General features: G+C 45.7%; 1 protein-coding gene and 1 long non-coding RNA gene across 6 annotated transcripts in view; one reads left to right on the top strand and one right to left on the bottom strand.

Annotated features, from left to right (window-relative positions):
* LOC146871508 (uncharacterized) overlaps nucleotides 1-25,698 on the bottom strand; it is a 382,815-nt gene that overhangs the window by 186,441 nt on the left and 170,676 nt on the right. The gene's annotated exons all lie outside the window — the stretch shown is intronic.
* PPARD (peroxisome proliferator activated receptor delta) overlaps nucleotides 1-25,698 on the top strand; it is a 201,826-nt gene that overhangs the window by 119,250 nt on the left and 56,878 nt on the right. For all 5 annotated transcript variants that reach the window (XM_085651105.1, XM_085651103.1, XM_085651104.1 and 2 more), the window contains 4 exons: nucleotides 9,243-9,475; nucleotides 10,045-10,199; nucleotides 23,189-23,327; nucleotides 23,726-23,928. In XM_085651105.1, coding sequence (XP_085507231.1) covers nucleotides 9,343-9,475; nucleotides 10,045-10,199; nucleotides 23,189-23,327; nucleotides 23,726-23,928 — 630 coding nt within the window. In that variant the 5' untranslated portion in view covers nucleotides 9,243-9,342. The remainder of the gene's footprint in view (nucleotides 1-9,242; nucleotides 9,476-10,044; nucleotides 10,200-23,188; nucleotides 23,328-23,725; nucleotides 23,929-25,698) is intronic.

Below are 25,698 nucleotides of genomic sequence, written 5' to 3'. Positions count from 1 at the left end.
AGTGCTCTATTCACCACTACCCCGCTTAGCCACGCTGTGTGATCTGAGGGACACTGCCACCAATGGGCCATATTGACAGGAATACAGTGCATCCCTGTGTTTTCCCTTGCGCCAGCACTAAAAAAAGCTGCCCAGCGCTAACGCAGACACCCTTGTGCCATGGTGCAAGGATGCCTGCGCTGCAGGGATGATTGTTTATGTGCAGAAATTGAGACCTTACTACACATAAACCATCCTTAAAGGCAATTTGCTCCTTCTATGTGTGCTGCACACATAAAGATCAAAGAACAAGGAAAAATAAAAGTATTTCTCCTTGTTGCACCACTATAATACCTGCTTTTCAGTGGTGCTGCCTCAGATTTACACATCCTTGTAAATCTTGGGCAGCATCAAAAAGCAATGGGTGCTGCGGTGGAACCCCCTCAGCAACACCCATTGCACGCACCTTTCACACCAAGTCATGCATGGAAAGAGGCTGTATTTACAAGGTCATGAAAAGCCACGCAGGGTGGCTTTCCGTGGCTTTGGAAATATGGGCAGCAGACAGCGCCACCCGAGCGTCAAAAAAATTGATGCTCTGGTGGTGCTAGGGGCCTGTAAATATGCCACTCGGTTTTCCCACAGCACACCACAAACAGCACAGTAGCATCCCCTTCACACCTGCAGTGATGTGCTTGGTGCGAATAAGAACTGAAAATCTGTATTCCTCTTCCGAAATGCATAGGAAAACTGAGTAAATACAAGCATCAACTATTTCGTTTGGCTTAGTCACTAATCTATTTAGAACACAATTTCACCAATAATGTTGCGCTTAGGACACCCCGGGGTGCTCTTCTGCAGGAGTAAAAATGCCTCCACTCCAGCGAATTATAATGGGCTCTGATTCTCCAAATCTTCAGTTCGTAATTGAAGAAAATTGGACTTAGTTTCTCATATCTGCCAAAACGGCAAGTCCATAATGATACTCAAATATGCAGCAAGCCAGACTCCCAAGAATGTCATAATCGCTATTATTTTCAATGCAATTTAAACGTACTTCTTCGAAGGAAAGAAAGGAAAATGTAAGCTGGGTAATATTTATTTAATTGCAGAAGATTCCTCGCAAGTGTTCCCCGAGAACAGCCGGAGCGTTCCCATTCTGAGAAATTTTCATACAAGAGAAAACGCGTGTTATCCTGGGAATCTCAGCCTAGCATCCTTTACATGGGGCTCTGAACATGGTTTAATAGGCGGGAAACTTAGCAGTTTTTATTTGAACAATTATTAGCAACCCGTAGAGATAACGAAAATAGCGCATACAATGTTGTCAAACATGCCCTGTGGAACACGTGAAAAAACACCTGATCGGGCCTATTATGTGGTGCTATTAATCTTTGCTCGACCAAGAAATTACTGTAAACAAGGCAGCGATGACTGCAGAGGCGTTATCATCAGTGGCAACTGTTTCTGCCAAATTTGACACATGACAAACTAGCATTGGCATAGCCAATTGGTCTCGCCTTTGGGACCTTATAAGTGTTTAGACATGCAACAGTTGATATTGTTGCACCAAGGATGTGCTGCATAAGGTCCCAAAAGCGAGACCTATTGGCTATGCTAATGCTTGTTTTTGTTATTTAGGGCAGCTTGTCTTTGTTTTTTGTCTGCGCTGACTTGCATTTGTAAGCCATGAATGGATTGAAATTCAGTGCATACTGAGCAATGATCTAGTATTCTTTTCCCACACTTCTCCCAATAAAAATATTATCCCCTCTTATGTGGGTGAGCCAAACTCAAGTGACAGGAAATGTCCAGAATGTTACATGGACACCTCAAGATTTTTGGGCAGCTGTGGTATTTAGGACTAGGTTGGCCGGCATGCAGGGAAACCTACCAACCCAGAATATTTTTCCAAACTAGACACCCAGGAAAGTCCAGGGTAGTGTGGCTTAGGTTGATCCTACCAATTTTTCTTATCCAGAATGCCCTCAAGCATCAAACTTTGGCTAAAGATATAGATTTTGCACACTTATTTTAAAGGGTAAAGTTCTGGAAACTGCAGAGATCCACACAGCATTCCCACATTTCTCCCGATAAAAGCAGTACCCCACTTGTGTGGCTGGGCCTATCATACTGAACAGGAATGGCAAAAAATTGTGACCATATAAAGTCCGTGTACTATCAATCTGCTCTTTGCATGGTCACTGGTTTGATCCGTGCTCATGTCAGGCCGTAGGCCCACCCACACCTGGGGGGTATCATTTTTATTGTCCGGGCAATGCAGATTGGTAAGACGTTTGCCATTCCAGCATTGTTTGGAGGTTTTCTGTCACATAAATTTATGGAATATGATTTCTATTTCAACCCATACTTTGACATACACAGTGCAATTTGGGTACGAAAACATGTACGATCTATGCAAGGGACACCTCCCTTGATGCTCCCAAGTGTCAGCTTTTCAGAACTGCCTGGGAGTGGCAGCCTACCTAGATTCTGGTCAACCTGAAACCCAAATACACCAGCTAAAGCCCATGTGATGTCTCAATGTGCTCTGCGCGTGAATGTGTTCTTGGACTTCCCTCTCCTGTATAGAAAGCGCATACATTAATGCTGAATTTTGTCTTAGTTGGAATAAGCGTGAAAAACGATGAATAATGTAACATTCCTCCTTAACAGGCAACATGAGCCTTACAGTACACATATACTGAAATTCTACTTGTGGTGCGCTCATGACATTTCCCCACTTCATTGTTGCTTGTGTTATGCTTTTATTGATGGAAGTTGTATAGGTTGGCAGACTTCACCCACATAAAGTGGCATGCTTCATATATGGATCCTCCCATCTAGCACTGGGATCTTCCATTTGTTGTGTTGTCTGGCATTTGCATAGTGCACAAATGCATGAGTGTTGACTGGTATAAGGCGGACCTGTACATGGTTGGAGAAGTATGTGTTTGAAGTGTGAGCTTTGCAAGTGGTGCTAGATGCAGTGATCTGTGAGTCAAACCTACCTTACCCACTTGCCTTCTACCTACACTCGTTCCTGATGAGAACAAATCTAGGCTAAGCTTTGACTCCTTTTTCATGTCTCTGTGTCCCAGTGACTCCTAAATAATATTGTTTTGGTGACTAGGGGTACCTTTAATAATGCCTAGCCAATGCTCCTTTTTAGGTTCAGGAGGTCTGTTTGGCTTCCTTATAACATTCATTGTGCTTTGCAAAAGCCCTGCACAGGGTGGAATTTGGCTACTGACTGGCAATGTGACTGCCAAAAAGCCATTCGACAGTTGCCAAAGTTTGGGTGGGACATGATAATCCGGCAAAATATTGCAGATATCCCATATGTACAATGCCATTGACTATAATGCACTTGTAATATGATGGAAAGAACATCTGCCATATTTATATCAATGTCCAGTGCCAGACTGCAAATAAGGCCCTAGACAAATTGAAGCATGGAGGTAGCAAGCAGGCCATAAGAATGACCCATTCATTTGAGTCTGTGATGGCACAGTGGCCCACATCTAATTTAGGAAGGAAAACAGGTATGTATTAGGGTAATTCTTTCAGTTAGAACGTTTAGAAAGATTTTCCAACGTTGATGAAACAACCTACCATTGGGAAGTCATGTAATTGGCTATGGAAAGTATGTGTCCCTGCATGGCCATTTAAAGTCGCTTACTAAATCTTGAACTGACTGCTCCACTTCAAATGAGTTTCCTAGAACTTCACTTTCGTGTCAGATAACGTGAATCAGATTGGAAGGTACATGACTGGGTTAGGTCGCCACTGAGGACATTAGTAATGCATCTCCTGCCTCATTTCTTGCTGAGTACCAACTCTGGATCTTAAATATGGCTGACTGTTACTCTCTATTGTAGAAATGCAGTCTGTAAAGTGTTGATCCTGCAGCCTTGCAGTGTCCTCCACAATAGCTGAAGTAGAGTCTACTGCTTCTACAGCTGTGAGATTAAGACAAACAATAACTACCAACTTAAAGTCAAAGAAGGACATCAGTCTTTCCGTTTTTTGTTTCACGATATACAGCATATACATTGGATGTTGCCAGATGGACCAGGTGGCTAGCCTAAATTTTGCACTGTGTAAGTTACTCAAGTCCCATTATTTGGTTAAAGTAGCTGATCAGTTATATCAGTTGCATCCATGTATTTGTTATAATCATGTATGCAGTTGGAGTTGTGCACTTCTGCCAACTCACCTCAAACCGTGAGCGAAGTGCTGTCATCGTGGATTGTAGTGAGCACATGTACTTTCCCTATGTTTTGGAATTTCACAAATAGTCTGTTGCAACCTAAGGCACTGCACTGACCTTTCTGGAGCTTTATACAAACAAGCTCCTGAGGCACTCCTTTGGGGTGGCTTCATATTGGCCAACACGCCACTGTTCAACATTGTACAGCTGACTGAACAAATGTATTCCTGTATGGAACTAGTCCACATAAATTATATTCTTGAAAGTGATCAAGCAAAATCCCACACAATATTTTAATTTGTTCCTAATGTAGAATGACAACCAGCATGATTTATGCTGGAGTTCACTCTCTGAATATAACTAGTGGGACTATCACACAAATAGAACGCTTGATGCAGTACTGAGCTCTCTTGCTTGGTACAAACTGTCTGAACAGCAGTCGCACATTGAAAAGGTTCAAAGACTCACCACCCGCTGTGTTCTTCTCAGGAGTGCAAATGTTTGTGCATTGACAAAGCTGATGTGTGTGATTTGCATACAAAATGTCAATTCATGCAAGTGAGTATTAAAAATACAGACTAATGCAATCTAAGGCCAAAAAAACACTAAGTACTCCATGAATTTGAATCTAAATTCAAACTCCAGGATCGCAACCTTTGCAGACTGAGAAATAACAACCTACAAGGGAAGATTAAGAAAAATCCTTGAAACTCACACTAGTAAGGCAAACTGAAATGTAAGTGTGATTCAACATTCAAAGGAGCTACAAAGCAAAACTGCAGATGATGGATGTGATCCGATGGCAAAAACCAATTAGGGCACAAACTTTCATGTTTTTTCAGACAAGGAACTACAGTTAATGGGCAAAATTCACCTGATGCAGCTAGGAAATTTAGTTGCAAATGTGGGAGAAATGTGCTCAATAGGCGGTTGGAACATCCAGTAATGGGTAGCAACTTGCACATATTGAATGTGAATCAAGGGGGCGGGAGCACACTGCCTCTCATCACAGGACAGTTCACATCATTGTATTCTCGTAAATGTAGTGCGCTTACCTCAAAGTTGCTGTAGTTTTTTTAACTTAAGTTGATGCAGGTAGTGCAGCTATCTCTAGACACGTGTTTCTGGTTTTAGCCCTTCATCAGTAGAGAGCAGGTCATAGTACCTTTCCACAGGAACACAGGTACATCCCAGTTGAGCTTGTCGTCTTGTTTGCTCAAGGGAGCCTACAGCAACTTTGAAGTAAGTGTACTGCATTTACCAGAATACAGTGGGAAACTGAGCTGGGACGAGAGGCAGCAAGCTCCTTCCCCCCCCTTGTGTTTAAAAAAGGCTCCTTGGAGCCAAAGATCTGACCTACTCTCCTGGGATGCACTTGTGTGCCTGTGGAGACTTGGGCAGCAGTTCAGCAATCCCAGATGGCTTTTCTCTAGTCTCTACTACTTCTGTTCTCCACTGATGAAGGGCCAAACCCAGAATTGCATGCCTGGAGATAACAGAACTACCTGCACCAACGTAGGTTAAAAACTATAGCAACCACACCCAACCCCATTGCATGGGATTCCCAGTCGTTGGATATGCAAACCGTATTTGGCTTCAGAGTGCGCGCACACACACTAATCTAGAAGTTTGTGTCTTGGAAAATGTGTTGGTGTGCAGTTTGCACCCAACGTTTGTGAACCATCAATAATCAGAGCATTAGTAAGTGACAGTATGTTTACTGACATTGCTTGTGTTGTGCGGCATTGTTTATTCTCATATCGAATTTTACTTTTTCCTTCTGTGGGTTGGAGGGTTCTTTTTAGAATAAGTTATCTAGTGGCCATGTGGGAGTGGCACCGCTGTAATCCTTGAGCAAGTATCCATAGGAAAGGAGCACCACCAGAAAGGGGAAACTATTACATTTTGAACCATGCCCCTCTTTCCTCCGGGTTTGCCTGACTTCCATTTGCCCTTCCCTGAGCGGGTCAGGGTGGAGGGGAGATGATCTGGGCCTTATTTCCCCCCTGAGAGAAGGGAAAATGGTGCAAAGTAATTGTCCCAAAAAGGAGTATACACCTATGCCGTGGTAGACAGACCAGTGTGGCTCACTGGTTAGAGGAGGCAGACCTGGAAGCAGAGGTCAGCCCGGGACCAGGGTGCAATTCCCGGCTCGGCTGGGTCTGGAGTCCATAAATGTCCATGGACTTGATAATTCTCGCTCCAGTGCATACTCGACTCATGGGTTCACACTCTGCGACTCTGGGCAATAGCTTGCTTAATCTCCACATGGGCCCCTCGCGGCGGGATGCCTGGCTTTCACCTTGCGGATGCCCTGCCGGGTTATCTCACAGGGGAATACCAGGACGGGTTCCCTAAGCAAGCGCTTGGAGACCGCTTGGTGATTCGCGCTATATAAATTCCTGCACATTTACATTTACCCCTCCTTGCCCCATACGCTAGTCACCCCTGCCAAAAACATCCCTGGTTCTCTACTAGTCTGTAATCCTGCAGGAATCCTTCAACGAGAGGCACTGTTGGAAAGAGATGGGGTGATTCAACGGTGCTTTGGAATGCCAGGGGAAGGGACATTTGCTCCCTGATACGGACTGCGAGATTGCTCGGTCTCAAGTGGCTTCGTAGTCCAAAGGAATGATGTCTGTGGCGGTGTGCAGATATCCTTAAGCGGCCATGGAACTCTCCAGGTCCTGGGAAGCACCTCTTTGTCTGCACGGAGGACTCAGAAATGGGGTATTTTCCAGTGCAAGTACCAGAGGCTATCTCGTGCCCCTTTCGAGAGCGTGATGTCCACATCTTCCACACTGATAATGTACGTGAAGTAAAGGGGTTAATGCGGGAACCTCGTACACACAACAGATTTACGGGCACACACAGGGTTGGTGGTAATCATGCAGGAGGGTATCAATGGAGCTTTTAAGGAATGACTAGACATGGTCTCTAGGCAACCGCAGTACGTTGAACCATACATAATCATTCAGTAAACAAGGGCAACCCAGTAACCCGTTGAGAGCTTGGGTAAATATAAACCAGACAGAATCTTGGCATACCTGAACATGTATACATCTCTCTTTTAACCCCGTAGCAGAAAGAAGAACTGGAGGACTCACTAGACAGGCGAGCATTGCGAGCAGTGCTCCTAGGCGTGATGGCCTTTCTTGTGACCTTTACCTTGTATGCATCTGCAAATATTGCATCAATTACTGGAGGGTTAAGAGGAGGCATATGAGCGTGGCTGCCTGCCTGCTACAGTGCGGAATACAATAGTTACTATAATTCCCAAACCAGATTGAAATCCTGCGGCCTCATATATGGAACACAAAAGGCGGCAATAGTGGGGCATACAGTGCTTCAAAAAAATCTCCAAGAGAACCCTATTTATCCCAGAGTTGCGCCGTCGGATCACAAGACACTTTAAGAACATTAGTAACGGGATGTAGCTATGGGATTAGTGATAAAAAAGGTTATGAAATGGGGGAGACCTCTGTAGTAATGCTAAGTTTATTATGTTTGAGGTGGCACAAGAATTCTTTGGCATTAGTAGGGGGCACTTCCTACAATATATCATAGTAAAAGTATTGAGACCTTTAAACATCTTTCCCTGAGGCCCCGGAGAATAATCACACAATGCAGACACTCCAGACTATGGCTGGGGGACGTAAAAGTAATTACAGATCTATATAGGGCGTTAATGTTGGCTAACAAATATTGAGGTGAAACAGATGTGTGTGTGCATGCATGCATGCATGCATGCCTGCATGCCTTGAACTAATTAAGGAAAAAGAATGTGTAAAGGCCTGCCAACAAGTTCGAAAAATATCCACAAATGTCCGCTTTAAACGGACACAGTTTCGTTATTTACATAGAATATAGCTCACTCCCCAGAAATTGGGAAGAGATATTCTGATGTTGCTACCTAGCGCCGGGACCCCTCTGTCAGCGCTTTATAAATGTCAGTATTAGTATTATTATTATTATTACCTGTAGTGGATGTGGGGAGCAGGAGGTGGTTTGTTCGCACATGGAATGAAGTTCCCACATGTCACAAAATGTTGGGATAAAGTGGTGAATGCTTTAGGAACGGTGTCAATTTACTAGAAGAATCCATTACACATGGTCTATCAAGCATATAACCTGTTTATATTTAAAAAAAAAATGACTTTTTTTCCTTTGGGTACTGTGTTGGCCAAATGCAAAATTGCTAAACTTTGCGAATAATTACAAGTGGAATATATGCAATTGTAAATTCCAGAACAGTCGCAATTATGTATTTATGAATCGCTAAAGCTGTGACTTGCGCATATGAGTAAACATGACTTGCCGTTTTTGTAATTTAACATGCAATATTTATAGAAACTCACCATAACATGTCTGTTGGGCCCATAGCTAGTTCTTGGATATGTTACGCATGCCCCATCCTAACTGCACCTGAATCTGTTGATGCTTACTCTTGTTTTCTCATCATCTGAAGTGGGCAAAGATAACACGAAGGTCTGGTGATTCATGCACCTCCGCAATCTTGTCCACAGTCACCTTGTATCACATGTAAAGGCTTTCTTTGCATGTCTGCTTTGTATGCTAACTCCTACATAGCAGCCAGAAATAATGTAAAGCAAGCAAAAAATTTGATTTTTCATTGAAGTGCAGCTTTAACCCTTAGTAGTGCACGATGGCAGTAGGAATTTATTGGCACGTGAATTTTAAATCGGAATTGAATTATTAATTCGGCTCAAGTTTAGCGGATAGACTGCACAGTAACAGTGATGTAGATGGAAAGGTGGGGAGTAAGTATTTTCCCAGATCTTCCATTTCAGAAGGCAGTGTTCATCCTGCTTATGGGAAAATAAAAATAGGTGGGAAAGAAAGTACGTTTTTCTTTTGTTGCTTGCAGATGTGATTTGACAGTGGATGTATTGAGATCGTAGACAGTAATTGGGCTATGGAGCTGTGGCCAAGCCAATAGCATGCAGTTTGTCCTCTCTCTCTCATTCTCATAGTTTAGGGGTGCTATTTTCACCCCCCTTTTCATGTTCACTTTATTCCTACTCTCCAGGGAAGACACCATGTGACTAGGGGATCCTTTTCCATGCACACACGGATGATGCCGGAGCTATGAGTGTGACATCTGTGTCAATACTGAGGCGCCAGGAAGCATGGATAAGCTGCAGGAAGAAGGATTTAGGATCAAGGAGGAGGCGGCGTCGGAAGAGGCAGTGAATGCAACAGACACGGGCTCTGACCCTGATGTGGGACCAGACAGCTCTCAGCCATCAAGCCATGACACTGGTAACATAGGGGCTTTGTGAGCAATGTGTGGTAGCTGGCAGCTGAGACCAACTGATTTGATTCATTCCACCCCTCATATTGAAAATTCCCTGAACTGTGCAATTCCCACTGCTGTGCAGGGGACTGTTCTGTTCTCACCATCACTCATCCACCCAGACTACTTGTAACTTGTCAATGCTGGTAGTGGCACCCCTTACACATTAACGGTCCTTTCTTTGTGGTTAATTCTCTGTTTCTTTGTATGGTACCTAGTGCCTAACATGTGCATTTTCTGTTTCTGGCTGGCAGTTGAGGTACACAGGTATTTGATTGGGATAGAAAATGGACCTACTTTTCTTCCAGGTACTTTTACAAGAGCTTTTGCACTTGGAATCTCCCATTGGGTTCCTTGAGTAGGAGTATTTTTCTGCCTATTGTAAGGGAGATGTTCCTCAATGGAGGTTGCAGGCATTCCTGCTAGTACCTTCTGTGCCAGGCTTTTCATCTGGATCAGTGCAAGCTTCTCCTCCGCGGGGGGGGGGGTTGCTTAAATAAATTTGTGTCCATTTTTATTCTTCTTTCTCTTCCAGATCCCCCCCCCCAGAGTTCCCAGTCTTCTCTGTGTGAGCAGCTCCAGTTGGGTCGTGAAGACACACTTGCTGGGTGCCTAGCCTTCGAGTGCAGAGTCTGTGGAGACAAAGCATCTGGTTTTCACTATGGCGTCCATGCATGTGAAGGCTGCAAGGTAAAAGATGGAAAGCCTCTGGTGGGGAGGGAATGTTGCATGCTGTGTTACTCATCTCGACACTGGAGGATCTAATTGAAGACTTTAACCTGCCATCTGGGTCTTGCATACCAAAGTTTGACGTGTCACTACTGATACCATGAAATGATCTGCCTGCATTGATGCCTTCATCAGTCTCCCAAAGCAGACTTTTTTCTTTGCTTCTGCAACAGTTACTTTTAATACATGTTATCGGTGTGAAAACTTAAATAATGGTTGATTGAGGTGATGACACGAAGATGTTGAAGTAGCTGAAACAGTGATTTAGTTATGGTGCTAAAATTATACAGCTGAAAGTGGTTTGGGCAAGGGAGCTCCCATGAACTTCCTTTTACTTTGCTTCCTGCTTGGCCTGCTGGTAACTTACAATAGCTAGTAAGCACATTGCTTCCCTACTAGGTAAACAGGTCAGAACTGGTTACTAGCCACTCTATGGCAATACCTGCTGTTCCAGTGTGATTGGAGCTTCTGGGTACTTAAGGCAAAAGTTGAGAGAACTATTTGCCAGCTCTTTGTTGACCTCCATTTTAGGATTTCTGCACTTAATGAAATATTTATCCTACGTTCAGGTTGAAGTGGTTTGCCGCCTGGTGCCAATCATTCACTTTCTATTATGCTGCTGTTATTAACAAGCCATCTCTATACATAGTGGTGATTACCATCCCTGGTCATTTTGCTGTAGGTAGTTTGTGTGAGAAAGTGTTTCCTGTTGAATGTAGAGTTCAGGGTCACTGTGTTGCGTTTTTCTTATTCATACTACTTCCTACAGATTTCTCATCTTGAAGTATCTCCAGCCACCATAGTTTCTTCCCACTAGTTCATATCTCAGTATGAGGTGGTGCTGCTGTGGCATTGGCTGCAACATCTCCAGGAAAACTATTTGGACCACACAGTAGCCTTATGCAATGGAGTAGTCCATTCCTCCTTTTCTATGTGTCGTAGATATCTGGATCCTGAGATTACCTTGACGGTTGCTCTGTGTTTTCACTCATTTTTGAAGTAGGCCAGGAGGTACAGGCATAAGCTTCGGAAGACCAGCGTGGATACTATTCACTGTATTCCACAGTGCTGTGCCAGTCTTGATCCGCTGCGAACCATCAATTAAAAACATTGACACACTTATCCTACGCAACCTACTTGGCTTGCTGTCGTAGTGTCCACGGGCCATGCGCAGTGCAGCGTGTGTTTTAGGCTAGACGACTGCCTGCCTCTCCCAGGCTGCTGACTCGGCCATGATTAGTAGGCAGCCTCTTTGAAAAGGCTGCACCATAGTGAGAGGTAGAGCCTCATCCTACCTAGCCTTACTGGAGTGGTTGGGTGTCCAGGAGGAGCAGCACCGGCAGGCCCACCAGAGACGTGAGGGACACGTGCGTGTTCTTTGTTGCATGGATTTTCCCATTGGGCAGTATTTTCACAGAGCGTCCAATTTATTTCCAACTTCTCCTCCTCCTTCTACCGGGGTTGTAGTGGCTGCGTGAAAAAAAAGTTACTTACCGTTGGTACCACTCTTTTTAGTAGATACTCTATCTAACTGCATATTCCTCACCTTGTGAATATCCCCTGATGCCAGACTAGATCCAGAAACTCAAAAAGCAATGCCCCTATAAGCCAAAAGGCGGCTCTGTGCTGCCTTTGTTCCAACCTGAAGTGGCTAATGGAGCCACATGTAAGCTCCACACATGCACACTGATGTCAGTTTCTTTCATAGTCTTGTCCGCGCCCTCACACGCGGAGTCCATCAGCAAATTAGAATGAACAGTGTGCTGATTCCTGAAGTCTGAAATTTTCAGATGGAAAAGGAGTCCATTCCACAGAACGTGGTGGAGATGGGAGGGCGGTGAAGAATCTGCAGCTAGAGTATTCATCAGAAAGAGTTTTAAAGGTAAGTAGTTTGTCCTTCTGATGGATACTTCGGACCACAGATTCCTCACCTTGTGAATTAATAAATATCACTGCAGTACCTACCAAGGTGACAGGTGTGTAGAATGGTTCAGATCAAAATGCCCATCCTGATGGACCCGACTGTCAAGCAATAGTGCTTCAGGAATGTGCTATATATCTGGGATGTCTTTTTGGCAGCTGCTTGCACTATAAATGGCTAATTCGGTCAGTGTGTGCACTGAAGCCCATGTAGCAGTCTGATAGATATCCAGGACAGGATCTCAGTATACCGATGCAGTTGTAGCGGCCTTGGCTCAGGTGGAGTGAGCCCTCCGATCTTCTGGAGGCTGCTTCTCAGCCAATGCATAGAAGATCTTAATTCAGGCGACTATCCATGTTGAGATTGTCCGCTTCTGCACTGCCTTGCCTTTCTTTGCTTCTCAAAATCCCACTAAGAGTGGATTGTCCACCCAGTAGTCTACAGTACAAACAATTTAGAAACTTGGTGCTCTTTTGGGATCCAGTTGATGAAGTCTCTCCTCCTCTTTTGAAGGGAGAGGCAGAGCAAAGAATGTCAGAAGGGTCATACCTTGTCACTAACTTCAGCAGGAACGCAGCTCGGGTTCTTAACACAAGTTTGTCTGTATAAAAGGTGATATCAGGTGGCTGTAGCGAGAGTGTCTGTAGCTCGCTCACACAGGATTGGCTGATGTTATCGGGACAAGAACCGTTTTCAAGGTCAAGAGGTGTAATGGAAAACTACATTGGCACAAAAAGGGTACACGTTAGGAAAGTATAACCAAATTTTAGTCCCACTGTAGCATCACAAATGGTTTCAGTGAAAACGTGCTGTAAACCTGTAAGAAATCCCATCACAACAGGTGATTTCACGAGGACGGCTGGGCCGGCAAACGTAAAAAGGCTGACAAGTAACCTCATAACCTCTAACAGTACCTACTCCAAGTCAGTACTGGGCCAAAGATACAACCAACAACATGACATCCAACAGTTTTGTATACAACAGAGTATCTGGTGGGTTCCTCACCAAGCCACAAACCCACTCCACTGTTGTATGCTAATTTTGTGATTGCTAAGTTCACATCAGCTACTTGGGAAGGAAGATCAAAGCAAGTCAACTGCCACAGCTTTATCTCCATGGATGGAGATGTAAATTGCACAGGACAGGGTGCATGAAACTGCAATTTTGTTGCAACCAGTCCTCTTGAAGTGGCAGTCTGATCGGAGAATAGAATCTTATGCCCAAAAGTTCCAGATACTACCCTCTTCCGGCACAAACCAGACCCACTAAGATGACAGGGGACCAGAGGCTCCTGATCTTCCTTAGAACTTGGGGCAAAAATAGCAGAGGCGAGAAGCCATACAGGAGCCCTGTGCTCCACTCGAACAGAATGCGTTTCTGTGAGAGCCTTCTTGGGAACTCCAGCGCACAAAAGTGTTGACACTGTCTGTTCTTGATGGTTCTTGAGCCTGGGTTCTCCCTATTGTTGAAAGATGCCTTGTGACACCTCGGAGTATAGCTACCATTCGTGATTCGCAAGATGATGCTGGCAGAGTTTGTCCGCTCACTAAAGCAGTCAACTATCCCACCAGGTGGTGTGCTATTAGGGAGATGGAATGGAGAGAGTTCTGCATCTGGCCCAAATGCGGTCGAGCAGCCACCACTGCAGATTGTTGCACTCTTTCTTGAAACCTGGATGGAATCCAAGAGGTTTCCCTGGTGCTGGGGCACACTGAGACTTCTGATCATAGCCCAAATGTCCTGGACTCTGCTCTGGAGGAAAAGCCTAGACATGCACCTTATTTGAAACGGCTCTGATGAACAGGAGACTCTGCGAATGAGGCAGGTGTGACTTCGCAAGGTGATACTGAACCCCAATGATCTTGAAAAGTTTGCTGTTGTCTGTTGGTGGTCTAAGACTGACTGTGCCAAGCCTGACTTCAACAGCCAGCCATTGAGTTCGGGGAACACTGGTATATGTTATCTCTGAAGATGTGCTGCAACCACTGCCATCACGTTTGTGAACAACCAACGGGCTCTAGTGAGGCTAAAGCAGAGCACAGCAAACCGAGAATGCTGCTTGCTTACAATGAACTGTAGATAGCGCCTGTGAGCCTGCAGGACAGACATATGAATCTAAGCGTCCTGCAGGTTTAGTGTCACTCTCCGGTCCCCTGGATCCAGAGCAGACAGAACTTGGGTCAGCGTGAGTATCTTGAATTTGTCTTTTTGTAAGAAGGAGTTTAGATGGTGGAGATCCAAAATAGGACAAAGGCCTCCTTCCGTATTTGGAACAAGAAAAATAGTGGGAATAACATCTAATCCCTGCTTCTGAGGTCTGTATCCTCTCTATGGCTCCTTTGGTCAAAATAGCCTGAACGTCCAATAGCAAGACAGTTGGTCCTCTGAAGGTCACTAAAGTAGGTGAAAGGTGTGGCAAGTCACAAAGAAATGGCAGATGTAGCCCTGTTGTACGATTTGAAGGACTCGTGTATCAGACATGATGTTCTGCCACCCCTGGAGGAAGTGGCTGATCCTGCCTTCTTCAGGATGGGTGTGGGCCAGTAAAGGTACACAAAAGAGGTTTAGAGGTTGTTACCTGAGGGGCAGATGCTGAGAAGTGCACTACCCCTGATGACCTGGGCGTGGTCTGTTGGGGCCATGTGCATGATCTCAAAAGGTCTGGGAGGCTTGTGTGATCTGTGGATCCTGGTGCTATTGATATGTCCAGTCTCTGGCTTTTCACCAAAAAGGGTTAAACCTTTGGGGGAATTACCGAACTGGTGCTAAAAGGCCCAAGGAGAGCACCGTAGCTCAGCTGTCCATGACAGCTTTTTGGACAGACTGGGTTAGGCGGTCCATCAAAAGCCATGTTCATTGAGGATGCTTGGACGTTCCCGGCGAAGCCTGTGGACAGCAACGCTTGGCGCCTAAGCACCACACTTTTGGCAATTGCCCATCCTAAACAATCAGTGGTGTCTAGACATGATCAGATGATAAACTTGACTGCATTACAGTCGTCCTGAATGGTTTGGGACAAGGAAGCCCGTAAGTCTTCTGGGACCGCTGGGAAGATTTCACCAACCATGTCCCAGAGTGCATGGGGTAAAGTCTCAGGCAGCAACTGTTGATGATTGACTTTAAGGCAAGGCAGGCTGACAAAAACATCCTTTTCTCATACATCTACATACATTTGGAGACTGTCCGGAGTAGGGAGGAGGAGGAGGAGGAGTAGTAGTAGTGGTAAAGGTATTTAGTCCCTCTGCTGGTGGGTGGATGCTGGGTTAAAAAAATCAGGGTCACCTCAAGCTGGTCTCTTGCTACTTGGTGACTGACCGGAGGGCCAGAACATGGTTTAGCCAAAATGTCCAATAGCACATCAGTGAGGGCCTCTTTGAAGGGTAGAAGAGGTTCGGTCAGTGCCTGGCCTGGCTAAAGGACCTCCATAAGAACATTAGTGTTACTTCCATAGTGGGGAGACTTGGTCGGCACAGACACCAGTGCAGAATCCAAAGCCGGTCCTGGGGGCACTGATGGCTCAGAGGCTGGATCGCTGGCAGCAACCCAACTGGAAGCTTCTTGTGATCCTTTGGTCCTGAAGGTGGCCACAATGACTAAACGCGCTGAAGATGTGAAGTATGCCCTGCTGCAATGTTGCTGATGGACCCAGAAAGTCAGGTGTCTCGGGACTAGGTTTGGAATCTGTGCCTCTCTGAAACAGGACGGAGACCGAGTGGCATTGTAATGCTTTTGCACCTTCTCTGGAGATCAAGAGTGGCAGTGATCTGCTTGGACTTATGTTCTTTTATCTTGGTCTTACCTTTAGACTTCAATGGTGTTGAATACCTGTTGCAGGAATGACTTTGGAAGCGAGTCTGCACTTCTTGACTTTGATTGGGAGCGGATCTGTGTGGAGCTTTGCGCCACCTAGGGCTTCTTGGATGGTCTTTTGGGCATAGTCCTTGCAGGCCTTTGAGTCGTGTGCCTAACCCAAACATCAGAGGTACCACTCGTGGGGATCTGTTGCAGACCTATGTTTACAACCGTCCATACAAGGTTTAAACCCTGTAGTTTTAGGAGGTGTCCTGTTCTCTTGGACACTGCTAGATTTAGTTAGAAAGAATCATCAAGAAAAAATATCTCTTCAAAAGATGAAGAAAAAAGATCAGAGCTGCAGACCTAGAGAAGGCAATGAAAGAAAGGAACTGGCTCAGTTGGTCACTTGTGGGGTGGTGCGGAGCTGCACTGCACCACCTACCAGTACACAGGAGCACTGCTTTTTGAGTTTCCCGATCCAGTCTGGCACTTGAGGATATTGACAAGGTGAGGAATTTGCTGTTAGAAGTATCCATTAGCCCCCTTCACTGAAGGATCTCTGATGGATTGCACAGGCCACCTTGCGAGGACCTCCAACCCTGCCTGCCAGCAGCATATAACTCCCCTGAGTCTATCCTGCTGTCGATCCCAGAATCTGGTGCCCAATGGGCTCCTGTTGGCTGACTTACCTCAGCCTTCAGCTTGCACTTTTTCTAGATGCAGCACTTCCACATTGGCCAGGTGCTGCATCCCTAAACCTAGGACCTGGCTGGGGTACTGGTATTGTATGTGCGTCCTGCAAGCTTTTCCTTGCACTCTAGTGCTGTATACCCATCGCAACTTTTCACATGCAAATCCAGAATAGTCCTGCTTCCCTCTGCAGGTTTGCAGGTGGTGGGGGATTTTCTCTCTCCACGGAAGCATGCCTTTTGCTTTTCCAGTGCCCACTCCTGGTCACCTGCCCCATCAATAGCCATGGGCAACCACTGATCTTTTCGGCAGTATTTGACCTTATCTTCATTAATCAGAAGTTTTCTACCTGCTCCCACTAGCAGTTGCTGGTCTTCTGCCCTCCAACATATATTGCCAAATATCTGTCCCATTCAGTAGCTGTTGCCACTCTTTCCCTTCACCTGCTACTTCCAGTAGCACCTGCGCCTTACCTGACTTCTTGAGAAGCCCCTGCCCCTCATTTCCCAGCTTTTGCCTGTCACTTGGGTTTTTCTTGCCCATCGCTTGCTCCGTCTACTGCCGACTTATCCATATATACCCCTTCCAGTTTTAGTCTCTTGTACATTTATGGCTTTAGATTATTCACTTCTTCCTTGCATCTTATTATTCCAATTTGTTTTTCTTCCCATCCACAGCTTCCACCCCGCTCATTTCTGACCCCTTTCATAATCCCCAACAGCAATTTCCACTTGTTAGCCAACTACTGCACCACTTCTTCCTCTGACTCCTAAAGAATACCTCCTTGTCTAATACCTCATCCTGTCTGCTTCATTACCATGTGTACTGCATCCCTTTGTCCACACCAGTGATGGAAGTGAGAAGTGGCGTTTTGCAGGGCTGGTGGGCACTGCCCTTCACAAAATGTTTGATCTAACATATTAAATGTTTATATATGTTGCAAGTTAACCACTGTTTAGAGCATGGGTACTTGCCAGGGGCAAAAAAGTTTGGTCTGTGGCATAAATGAGGGCCTCACTGATGCCAGCCAGAGTGGCCGTCAGGAGAGGGAGAGTGTAAGGTGGGTAAGACAAGCGAAGCATGCACAACTGTAGCTGAATTGAATTGCACAGTGTGGACCGAGAAAACCTGGGATCCATTCTGGCTTCCCCACTTGACCAAAGTTTGTGATCCAAGGCAATTGTTTTGTTTCACTTTACCTCCTTTTTGGCCTCGGCCTGGCGAAAGCAGCGCATGCACTGCTCTCGCCATGCGAGGGCTTCTTGGAATCAATACGGATTGCGAAACCGTGTCTCAGCTCTGCCTGCAGTTTTCATTTGTGCGCTCCATTTGGCGTCACAAATTATGCAAAAGGCAGTGCAATGGTTGCACCGGAGGCATTTCAATCCCTCCTGGTTGCCACCCTGACCCCTTTAGGCCCCGCCCAGCGGGATTGGCTCTCTTACCGGCGGCGTGACACAGTAGGCTTATTATTAACTTGCTGCATTATTTTTTTTAAACCATTGCATGCGTTTCTGTGTGGAATGCATTGTATGCTTGTTTTTTCCGTGCACGCGCTCACCACTTGCACTCATATTTGTGCGCGGTGGCTCTGCACCTGTCTGTATCCCGAGTATGCAAAAGTGACCTCTGCAGAGATGGCTTTGGGTTAAGGGTTAGTGTCTCCGGTCACAAACAAAACATTTCAGGCAGGCTTTATTGGGGGTTACTTTATCGTAAAGATCCACTCTGGGTTTGGAGAGAGGGTGGACTAGTGCCGGTCTGTGACAGAGCCCGGCAGTGCTCACCGAGTCCCGCATACCCGGTTTTGGAAGGATGGGGGGTGTATCTGTCCGGTACACGGGGCACGCACACCTCTTCTACATATGCGTATAGGGAGGCTGCTGCTTCTTTCAGACCACAGACTCACTGCACAGGCTGGCTCCGGCCTGTCGGCGCTGAGGTAGGCGCTGCCGGCTGGTGCCAGGCGCATGCAATACTCACCTCTCGCGGACATAGTGCGTAGCCCGCTGTTCCAGCACTGCTTCCCCCGCAGACAGTGTTCACGGGCTTCCCTCTCCCGGGCCCGGGAGACTGCAGCGGTGCTGTTGTGGGGGCTGTTGGAGGTGTGTGGAGTCTAAAGTAAGAGTGGGGAGACCCCAGAAAGAGGCTGCCGGAGCAGCAGCAGGCAGCCCCGCTCCATGGCAGTTTGTGCAGCAGGCAGAGCCGGGCTGGGAGGGGCCGTATCCTCCCCCTCTCCCGGTGCCAAGACGGACTGCGGGCAAAGAGAGCCCGGCGCTTAGCAGGAGCCTGTGTGTGTCTTGCAGGTGTCTGTCTTGACTACACGTGTCTACAGGAGTTTGTGTGTGTGTGTGTACAAGCGCATGCGATAGCATGAACGTTTACCTGTGTGCATGTATGTGATGAACGCGCATTAACAGGTGTCCATGTCTGCTTGCGATATTGGTGCTTACATATAAGTGTACATATAACTACGTACATCTTTCCATGTGCTTGTATATGTATTAGTGCACGTGTTAGTGTATCTGCTTGTAACGTGCTGGTGTTCGTGTCCCTATATGTATGTGTACTTTTATGTCTGTATACGCCCCAGACTGTGTGCGTGTGTACATGTGGCTGTTTAGAAGACACATTTTTATTAGTCGGATGCTGTTCATTTCACAGTGCGTACACGTGCCTGCTTTCCATTGTTTTGCATGCTCCTCTGTGTGTGTGGGTGTGAGTGCGCCTGTCTGACTAACTGCAAAACTGAGAGACCGAGTGTGTGTGAGTGCGACACTGTGTGTCCTATTGGTGATACATTCAATTTGTCGATCTGTGTATTTCCATAGCACTGTGTGCCTACATGTGCTTGCAGTGTGAGGATGGGTCAAATACTCTGCACTCACAACTACTCCTTGTGAATACGTGGACTGTCTGCCCATACACAGGTCACAAGCGCATGGTCGCTTTCCACGGCCTAGGCTATTTCCTTCGATCAATCTGTTACAGAACCACTCGCGCCTTGTTACTTTTTAACACTTTTAGTTACGTTGTCGTATTTTTAATCTGTTTTATTAAGAGTCAAACTGGCTATTATCACTCAACTGGGCGGTTACCAACCTCGGAAACTTACAGAGCGGAGCCCCCTAACCAGTATTGACCCTGTGGCCCTGGGAAGCACATACAGCTTTAACTAAGACATACAGAACTACTGACGTAGTGGCCGTGAGGACTGGGGACAAGAGAGCACAATGTGTACAAGACCACTATTGTCATCTGTTCCATTCACGAAAACCTCAGTGCTTCTGAGCTGCTCTGGACAGATGCGCAGCAAGTAGATGAGATGTGAGGTCCAGTAGCTAAGCTGAATATGAGAATGAAAATACCCCCTTTATTTAAATCCTAGATTCAGTACATGCCCAAATAGTGTGATCCTGCACAAATCAATGTATTTGGTCCAGCGCCTCTTATGATAGAAGGCAAATGTGGTGTGACGTTTGTGAAATGCTTCAGGCGCCTCTTTTCCGCCCACATGAGAAAATATTGGCCTGAGTGGAAGAGACTCATATTGCGAATATGCACATTGAATTGCCTTAAGACAAATGAACTTGCTCTTCCACTTGCAGTCTAGACTAGTGTTCCCTGTGCTCAAGCACACACCACGGGCTGGTGTTTACCCCAATCAGAAGCACTCTGGCCTTGGAGGTCACAGGCTCTGGACAGGCCTAGGTCCCCAGTGAAGCGCAGGCTTATGGCTTAACCTGTCTGATTCAGAAGCTCTTCTAAGGAGATCTGTGATCCAGTAACAGGAGGTGAGAGGGGAGCTCATAGGCACACATCACTCCACTTCCATGCAATTTTCACCCTTTGCCATTGTTGCAAATAAATGTTTTTACAAGAACTGATTTTCCTTTATGTGGACGTGTATGTGAAGTTGTCACCTGACTACTTACTCGACAAGAAACTGTAAGGACGTTATGGCTTTGTGCATATGTACTGTGAGCCATTTTTTACCCAGATTTCTTCAATTCTATATGTGGCTTGGACAGCAAGCAGGAAAATGCACTAACTATGTCATCCAAGGTCCCAGAATATAGCTTCTAACCGACCAATTTTGTATATATCTATTGTATAGTAGTTTCCAGTATCTGCATACTGTAAGTTGTGAGGACACTTAGAGATGCATTTTATAAGTCAGTTAATTTTGACTTAGACTGTGTTTGTTTTAGCGCTTTCGAACGCAGTTTTCAGCTTCGTGCCACCCACATCTTAACGACTTCAGACGGATGAAAGATTGTATCTGCCACTGCAGGAGCTCTGCAGTTGGTACATTCATCCACTGAGCTATACAGCAGTTTGACCCGGCGTGAGAATGCCTTGGTGGTCCCAAGGGCTGTAAAACCTTTTGGGGTTCTCCGTTGGGCAGGTGTTAGTGCATCTCATGTGATGTCCTCGACGCTTGTTGGTCACAGTTCGCGTGCAGTTTCCCGAGCAATAAAATGCCTTCTGGACACACTTCTGCGATGCACGTGCACTCCAGATGTACATGAAACCCCTGGAGGGCGCCGAAAGGAACGGATGCCCTTTGCAGCAATCAGGAGCAGGCGTCATCTAGCCGGTAGGATGTTTGCTATGGAAGCAGAAATACACATCCCCACTTGATTATCGAAACGGTGTCATCCTGGCATTCCTGGGAAATTACTACACAGTCCAGTAAAGGGCGCACTTAAAACACGTTAGTACCAGTATGAAGAGCGATATGAAATCTGGGCTGGGTAGAAGCAGCGGCGCGGCCCAGGAGCATCGGCGTCCCAGTGCGGACCACGCTCAGTGTTTGTTTAGGGGCTCCTACTTAACCTCTTCGGTGCTCATGACGGAACGGTTCCGTCATGAGCGTCGGTTGAGCTGTGCTCATGACGGAACCGTTCCGTCATGAGCCCGCCCGCGCAAGAAACGGTCAGCACCGCGGCGGAATTTGCGCCGCATGGAAGGGGTTAAGCTCGCTGTAGCTTGTTGGGCGTGGGCTCCATCGTGAAGTGCTTGTTTGGCGCAACAGAGCTGCGTGACTCTTTTTTTAGGTCAAACGGCGTGTAATTAGGTGACCTGGCTTAATTGAGGCTTGCTGTCTTTAACTGTGCACCCCTTTTAGGGGTCATGTGCTCCCAAGAACATCCCAGGATCGGCCCAGTTAGCGCAACCTGAGAGGGCCCAGGGGTCTGTGCACCTGCATCAGTAATGTGTCCTACAGGTAAATGTGTTCTCGTGTGCCCATACAATGGGTATTACTAAAAATACAATAGGTCTCGCCTTTCATTAAGTTAAAGCCATTTGTTTTTGCTATACAATACCATTAGCAAAGCAAATAGCTTTAACTTAATCAAAGGCGAGACCTATTGCATTTTCAATGCTTGTTCTTCATTGTCACATATAAGAGGACATCAGAATACATGACTTCAGGATGTGTACTGTACAAAACCTTCTCCTGTGTTTGATTTAATACATTCTAGTGTTGGTCATGTATAATAGCAACCCAGGGAACCAGGAGGGTGCACATAACAATTGGCTTGCCTCTTAGTTCACTATTGGCATTATTGTCAGGGTGGGGGCAAAGCATGAATGTTTATAAACACATGTTTGAAAACGATCATTTGTTAATGATATACACTTCTTTGAATTTTGAGAGACTTTATCATATTTTAACACGTTTGCTTCAAAATATCTTTAAAACTTAAGATGCTTCTAAAGTTAAACGGTGCAGGGCTCCCTAGTTACTTCCTTTCTCTTACTGGAAATAACCATTAAATAAATGCTTGCCTGTTTAACATCTTTTAATGTTAATGCAGAGTCGCGTAAACTGCAGCCCAGTGCTGCTGTTGACCATGGGGCCGCATGTGGCACCCATTCTGCCAGTTGGTGAGGCATGAATCATGAACCTGTTAGCATAAGAAGTAATAAATAGTCTGTACAAAATGTTATAAGTGGAAACTGCTACCCACTTATATGACCAATTCTTCTTACTTTGGATAGCATGCATTTATGTTTAAATCTTTAAGAAGAGGCATGGTTTCTTTCCCACTCCTTATTCCCAGGTGTATAAGTCATAAGGTAACACTTGTATGAGTAGAAGAGTTCCTATAGAGGCTCCTAGCAGCATTTTCAGAAGAAATTTGGGAGGAAAATCAACCTTGTATGCACCCTACTTTCCTCCAAGAGGCATTGTCATATATTTTTTTCATAATCTATAATTCTGTGTCAGGAGAGTGTTGTTTCTCTATAAACTGGATGTATACTCTTTGTGTTACAGGTTGAAATGTCCAGCTTCTATAAAATCAGCTTGGCCCATATTCCTGCCATAGGCAGAAGAGGTCTGCCTTAATATTGTCTTGTTTGGAGGTGGATGGGGCGGGTCTTATCTTTGTCTTAAGTGTATGAGATCTCTTTGGAGTGTTGGTGCTCTTTTTCCTTTTGTGTTATGGGTAGGATATGTGTTGTGTATGTTTGTTGTACGAATATCCTGCCTTGCAACTCACTCATTTACCCCTTTGCTCTCTTGGTTATGAAGGGTTTCTTCCGCCGGACCATGAGAATGAAGCTAGAGTACGAGAAGTGTGAGAGAAAATGTAAGATTCAGAAAAAGAACCGCAACAAGTGTCAGTACTGCCGCTTTCAGAAATGCCTTGCCTTGGGCATGTCACACAATGGTAAGACCTGCACCTTGGCCAAGATCTGTCCTGGATAGTAGGTAGCAATAAAACCTCTTGAAAAAGAGGTTGCTAGAAGAATATGAGGATCTAGGCATGTCAATCAAAAGATAGGGATGTTGCAAAAGAGTAACACTTGTAAAAATGCACAAAAGCTGTTTCGACGATTTTAGCACAGCAGTGGGTCATTTATGAAGTTGAGTTCCTGGGGGTATTGAGGGGCAATCTTTGAGGATGTCCTACAGGTGTCGTTTATGAGAGTGATTAGAATATCCGGTCCCCCACCTTTGGCATAACAACCGAAGATGCCACAAAATAACCCTATACCGTGGTAACTGTGCTGCTCAACTGTGAGCTGATAACCTTCTCGAAGATTGACTTGTCATTTTTTGCCCCAGCCATTCGCTTTGGACGCATGCCGGAGGCAGAAAAAAGGAAGCTGGTCGCAGGGATGGGTGCAAGTGACATAAGTGGGGAGAAAATGGAATTGGCTGACGTGAAGTCTTTATCTCAGCACATCTACAATGCCTACCTGAAGAACTTCAATATGACCAAAAAGAAAGCTCGGGGAATTTTGACTGGGAAAAGCAACAACCCTCCAGTGAGTAGACTTCTCTGTTGTTTAGGTGATGCAGAGTCCATGTGAGCCTCAGAGCAGGCTCTGCTGTTGACATGTAAAGGTTAATATTTAGTACAGTGGTTCTGTAGTAGGGGTATCTCTGTTATAGTCATAATCTAGTGAATAGTCACGCCCATGTGCGGGGACCCCAGAGCAATAAAAATAATCTCTTAAATTGTCAAGCCATGCAGACCTGCATCTACACTTAAGAGAGAATTTCAAAGACAGATAATGCAGCCTATATCCACAGGCTACACTGTCCAGTACTTCAACTAGAAAATTCCACCAACATCCACAAACAGCACTGCCTGCCCAGCTTTTTCCACAGAGAAAAACCTGCCTCTACCAGCAAAAGCCTCTGGAATGATAGAGAGGGAGGAATGGACAGACAAGCCCCATAGGCTGCCATTATGTGGCTCAGAACAGGATACTGTGCCTTTAAGAAAACTTTCCAGAACTTTTCCAGTATCCCAGAATGCACAGCAGGTCCCTTTTACTTTCAGTTCTTTTTGAAGGCGTAGCACGCCAGACCTTTAGCATTCCTTACATTAACATTTATCTCTCCACCGGGGAGGAGGGCGGGCGCTTAGGACTATAACAGAGATACCCCTACTACAGAACTGGAGTTACAGAAAAGAAACTACTCCTTCTGTAGTAGGGGATCTCTGTGTATAGTCATAATCTAGTGAATAGAATGGCAAGCCCATCCCCACACCACGGCGGTGGAGAAGACTACAAAATAATACCACTACTGTGCGGACAAATTTCGCAGCGAAGCCTGCCCAACCTGGGCATCTGCCCTGGCATCCGTGTCCAGACAGTAATGCTCAGCAAAGGTATGGACCGACTTCCAAGTGGCCGCCTTGCAGATTTCTGCAATCGGAACATTACGCAGCAAAGCAGTCGCGGCCGCTTTGCCCCTGGTGGAATGAGCCTTAAGTTTACCCCCTAAGGTCTTATTAGCCTTTTGGTAACATAATTGTATACAGGACACAATCCACCGAGAGATGGACTGTTTGGAGGTAGCAAGACCGGTCCTGACTGATCCATAATTGATAAACAATTGGTCTGACCTACGAATATCTTTGGTCTTATCAAGATAAAACTTCAACACACTCCTAACGTCCAGGGAATGTAGAGACCTTTCCGCTGGAGAAGAGGGATTCTGAAAAAACGTAGGTAAAGTTATGGTCTGGTTGACATGAAAATCAGAAATAACCTTAGGAAGAAATTTAGGGTGAGTACGCATAACAACCTTAGCAGCATGAAATACAGTATAAGGTTCTTGACAACATAACGCCTGAAGTTCACTCACCCTGCGGGCCAATGTAATGGCCACTAGGAACGCCACCTTCCAGGACAGGTGCTGCAACGAAGCCTTGTGAATAGGTTCAAAAGGCTCCCTCATCAATCTGGACAGCACCACATTCAATTCCCAGGAAGGCGCGGGAAATCTGACATGAGGGAACACCTTCTTCAAGCCTTCCAAAAAATCCTTGACCACAGGGATCTGAAAGAAGGAAGTCTGTGAAGGGCATTTCCTGTAAGCAGTCAAAGCAGCGAGATGAACCTTAATGGAGTGGAAATTAAGGCCAGACTGCGCCAAATGTAAAAGATATGGAAGGATGACCTCTTCCTTACAGGTCGTCGGGTCAAAGATCTTGGACTTGCACCAGATGCAGAATCTCTTCCACTTGTAAGCATAGGAAGTCCTAGTGGAAGGACGTTTAGCCTCCTTCAGTATGTCCATAC

The sequence above is a fragment of the Triturus cristatus genome, chromosome 1_1 (assembly GCF_964204655.1).
Source record: "Triturus cristatus chromosome 1_1, aTriCri1.1, whole genome shotgun sequence".
NCBI classification, from domain to species: domain Eukaryota; kingdom Metazoa; phylum Chordata; class Amphibia; order Caudata; family Salamandridae; genus Triturus; species Triturus cristatus.
Note: the sequence above shows the minus strand (reverse complement) of the source record. Positions and strands in the feature narration are given on the sequence as shown.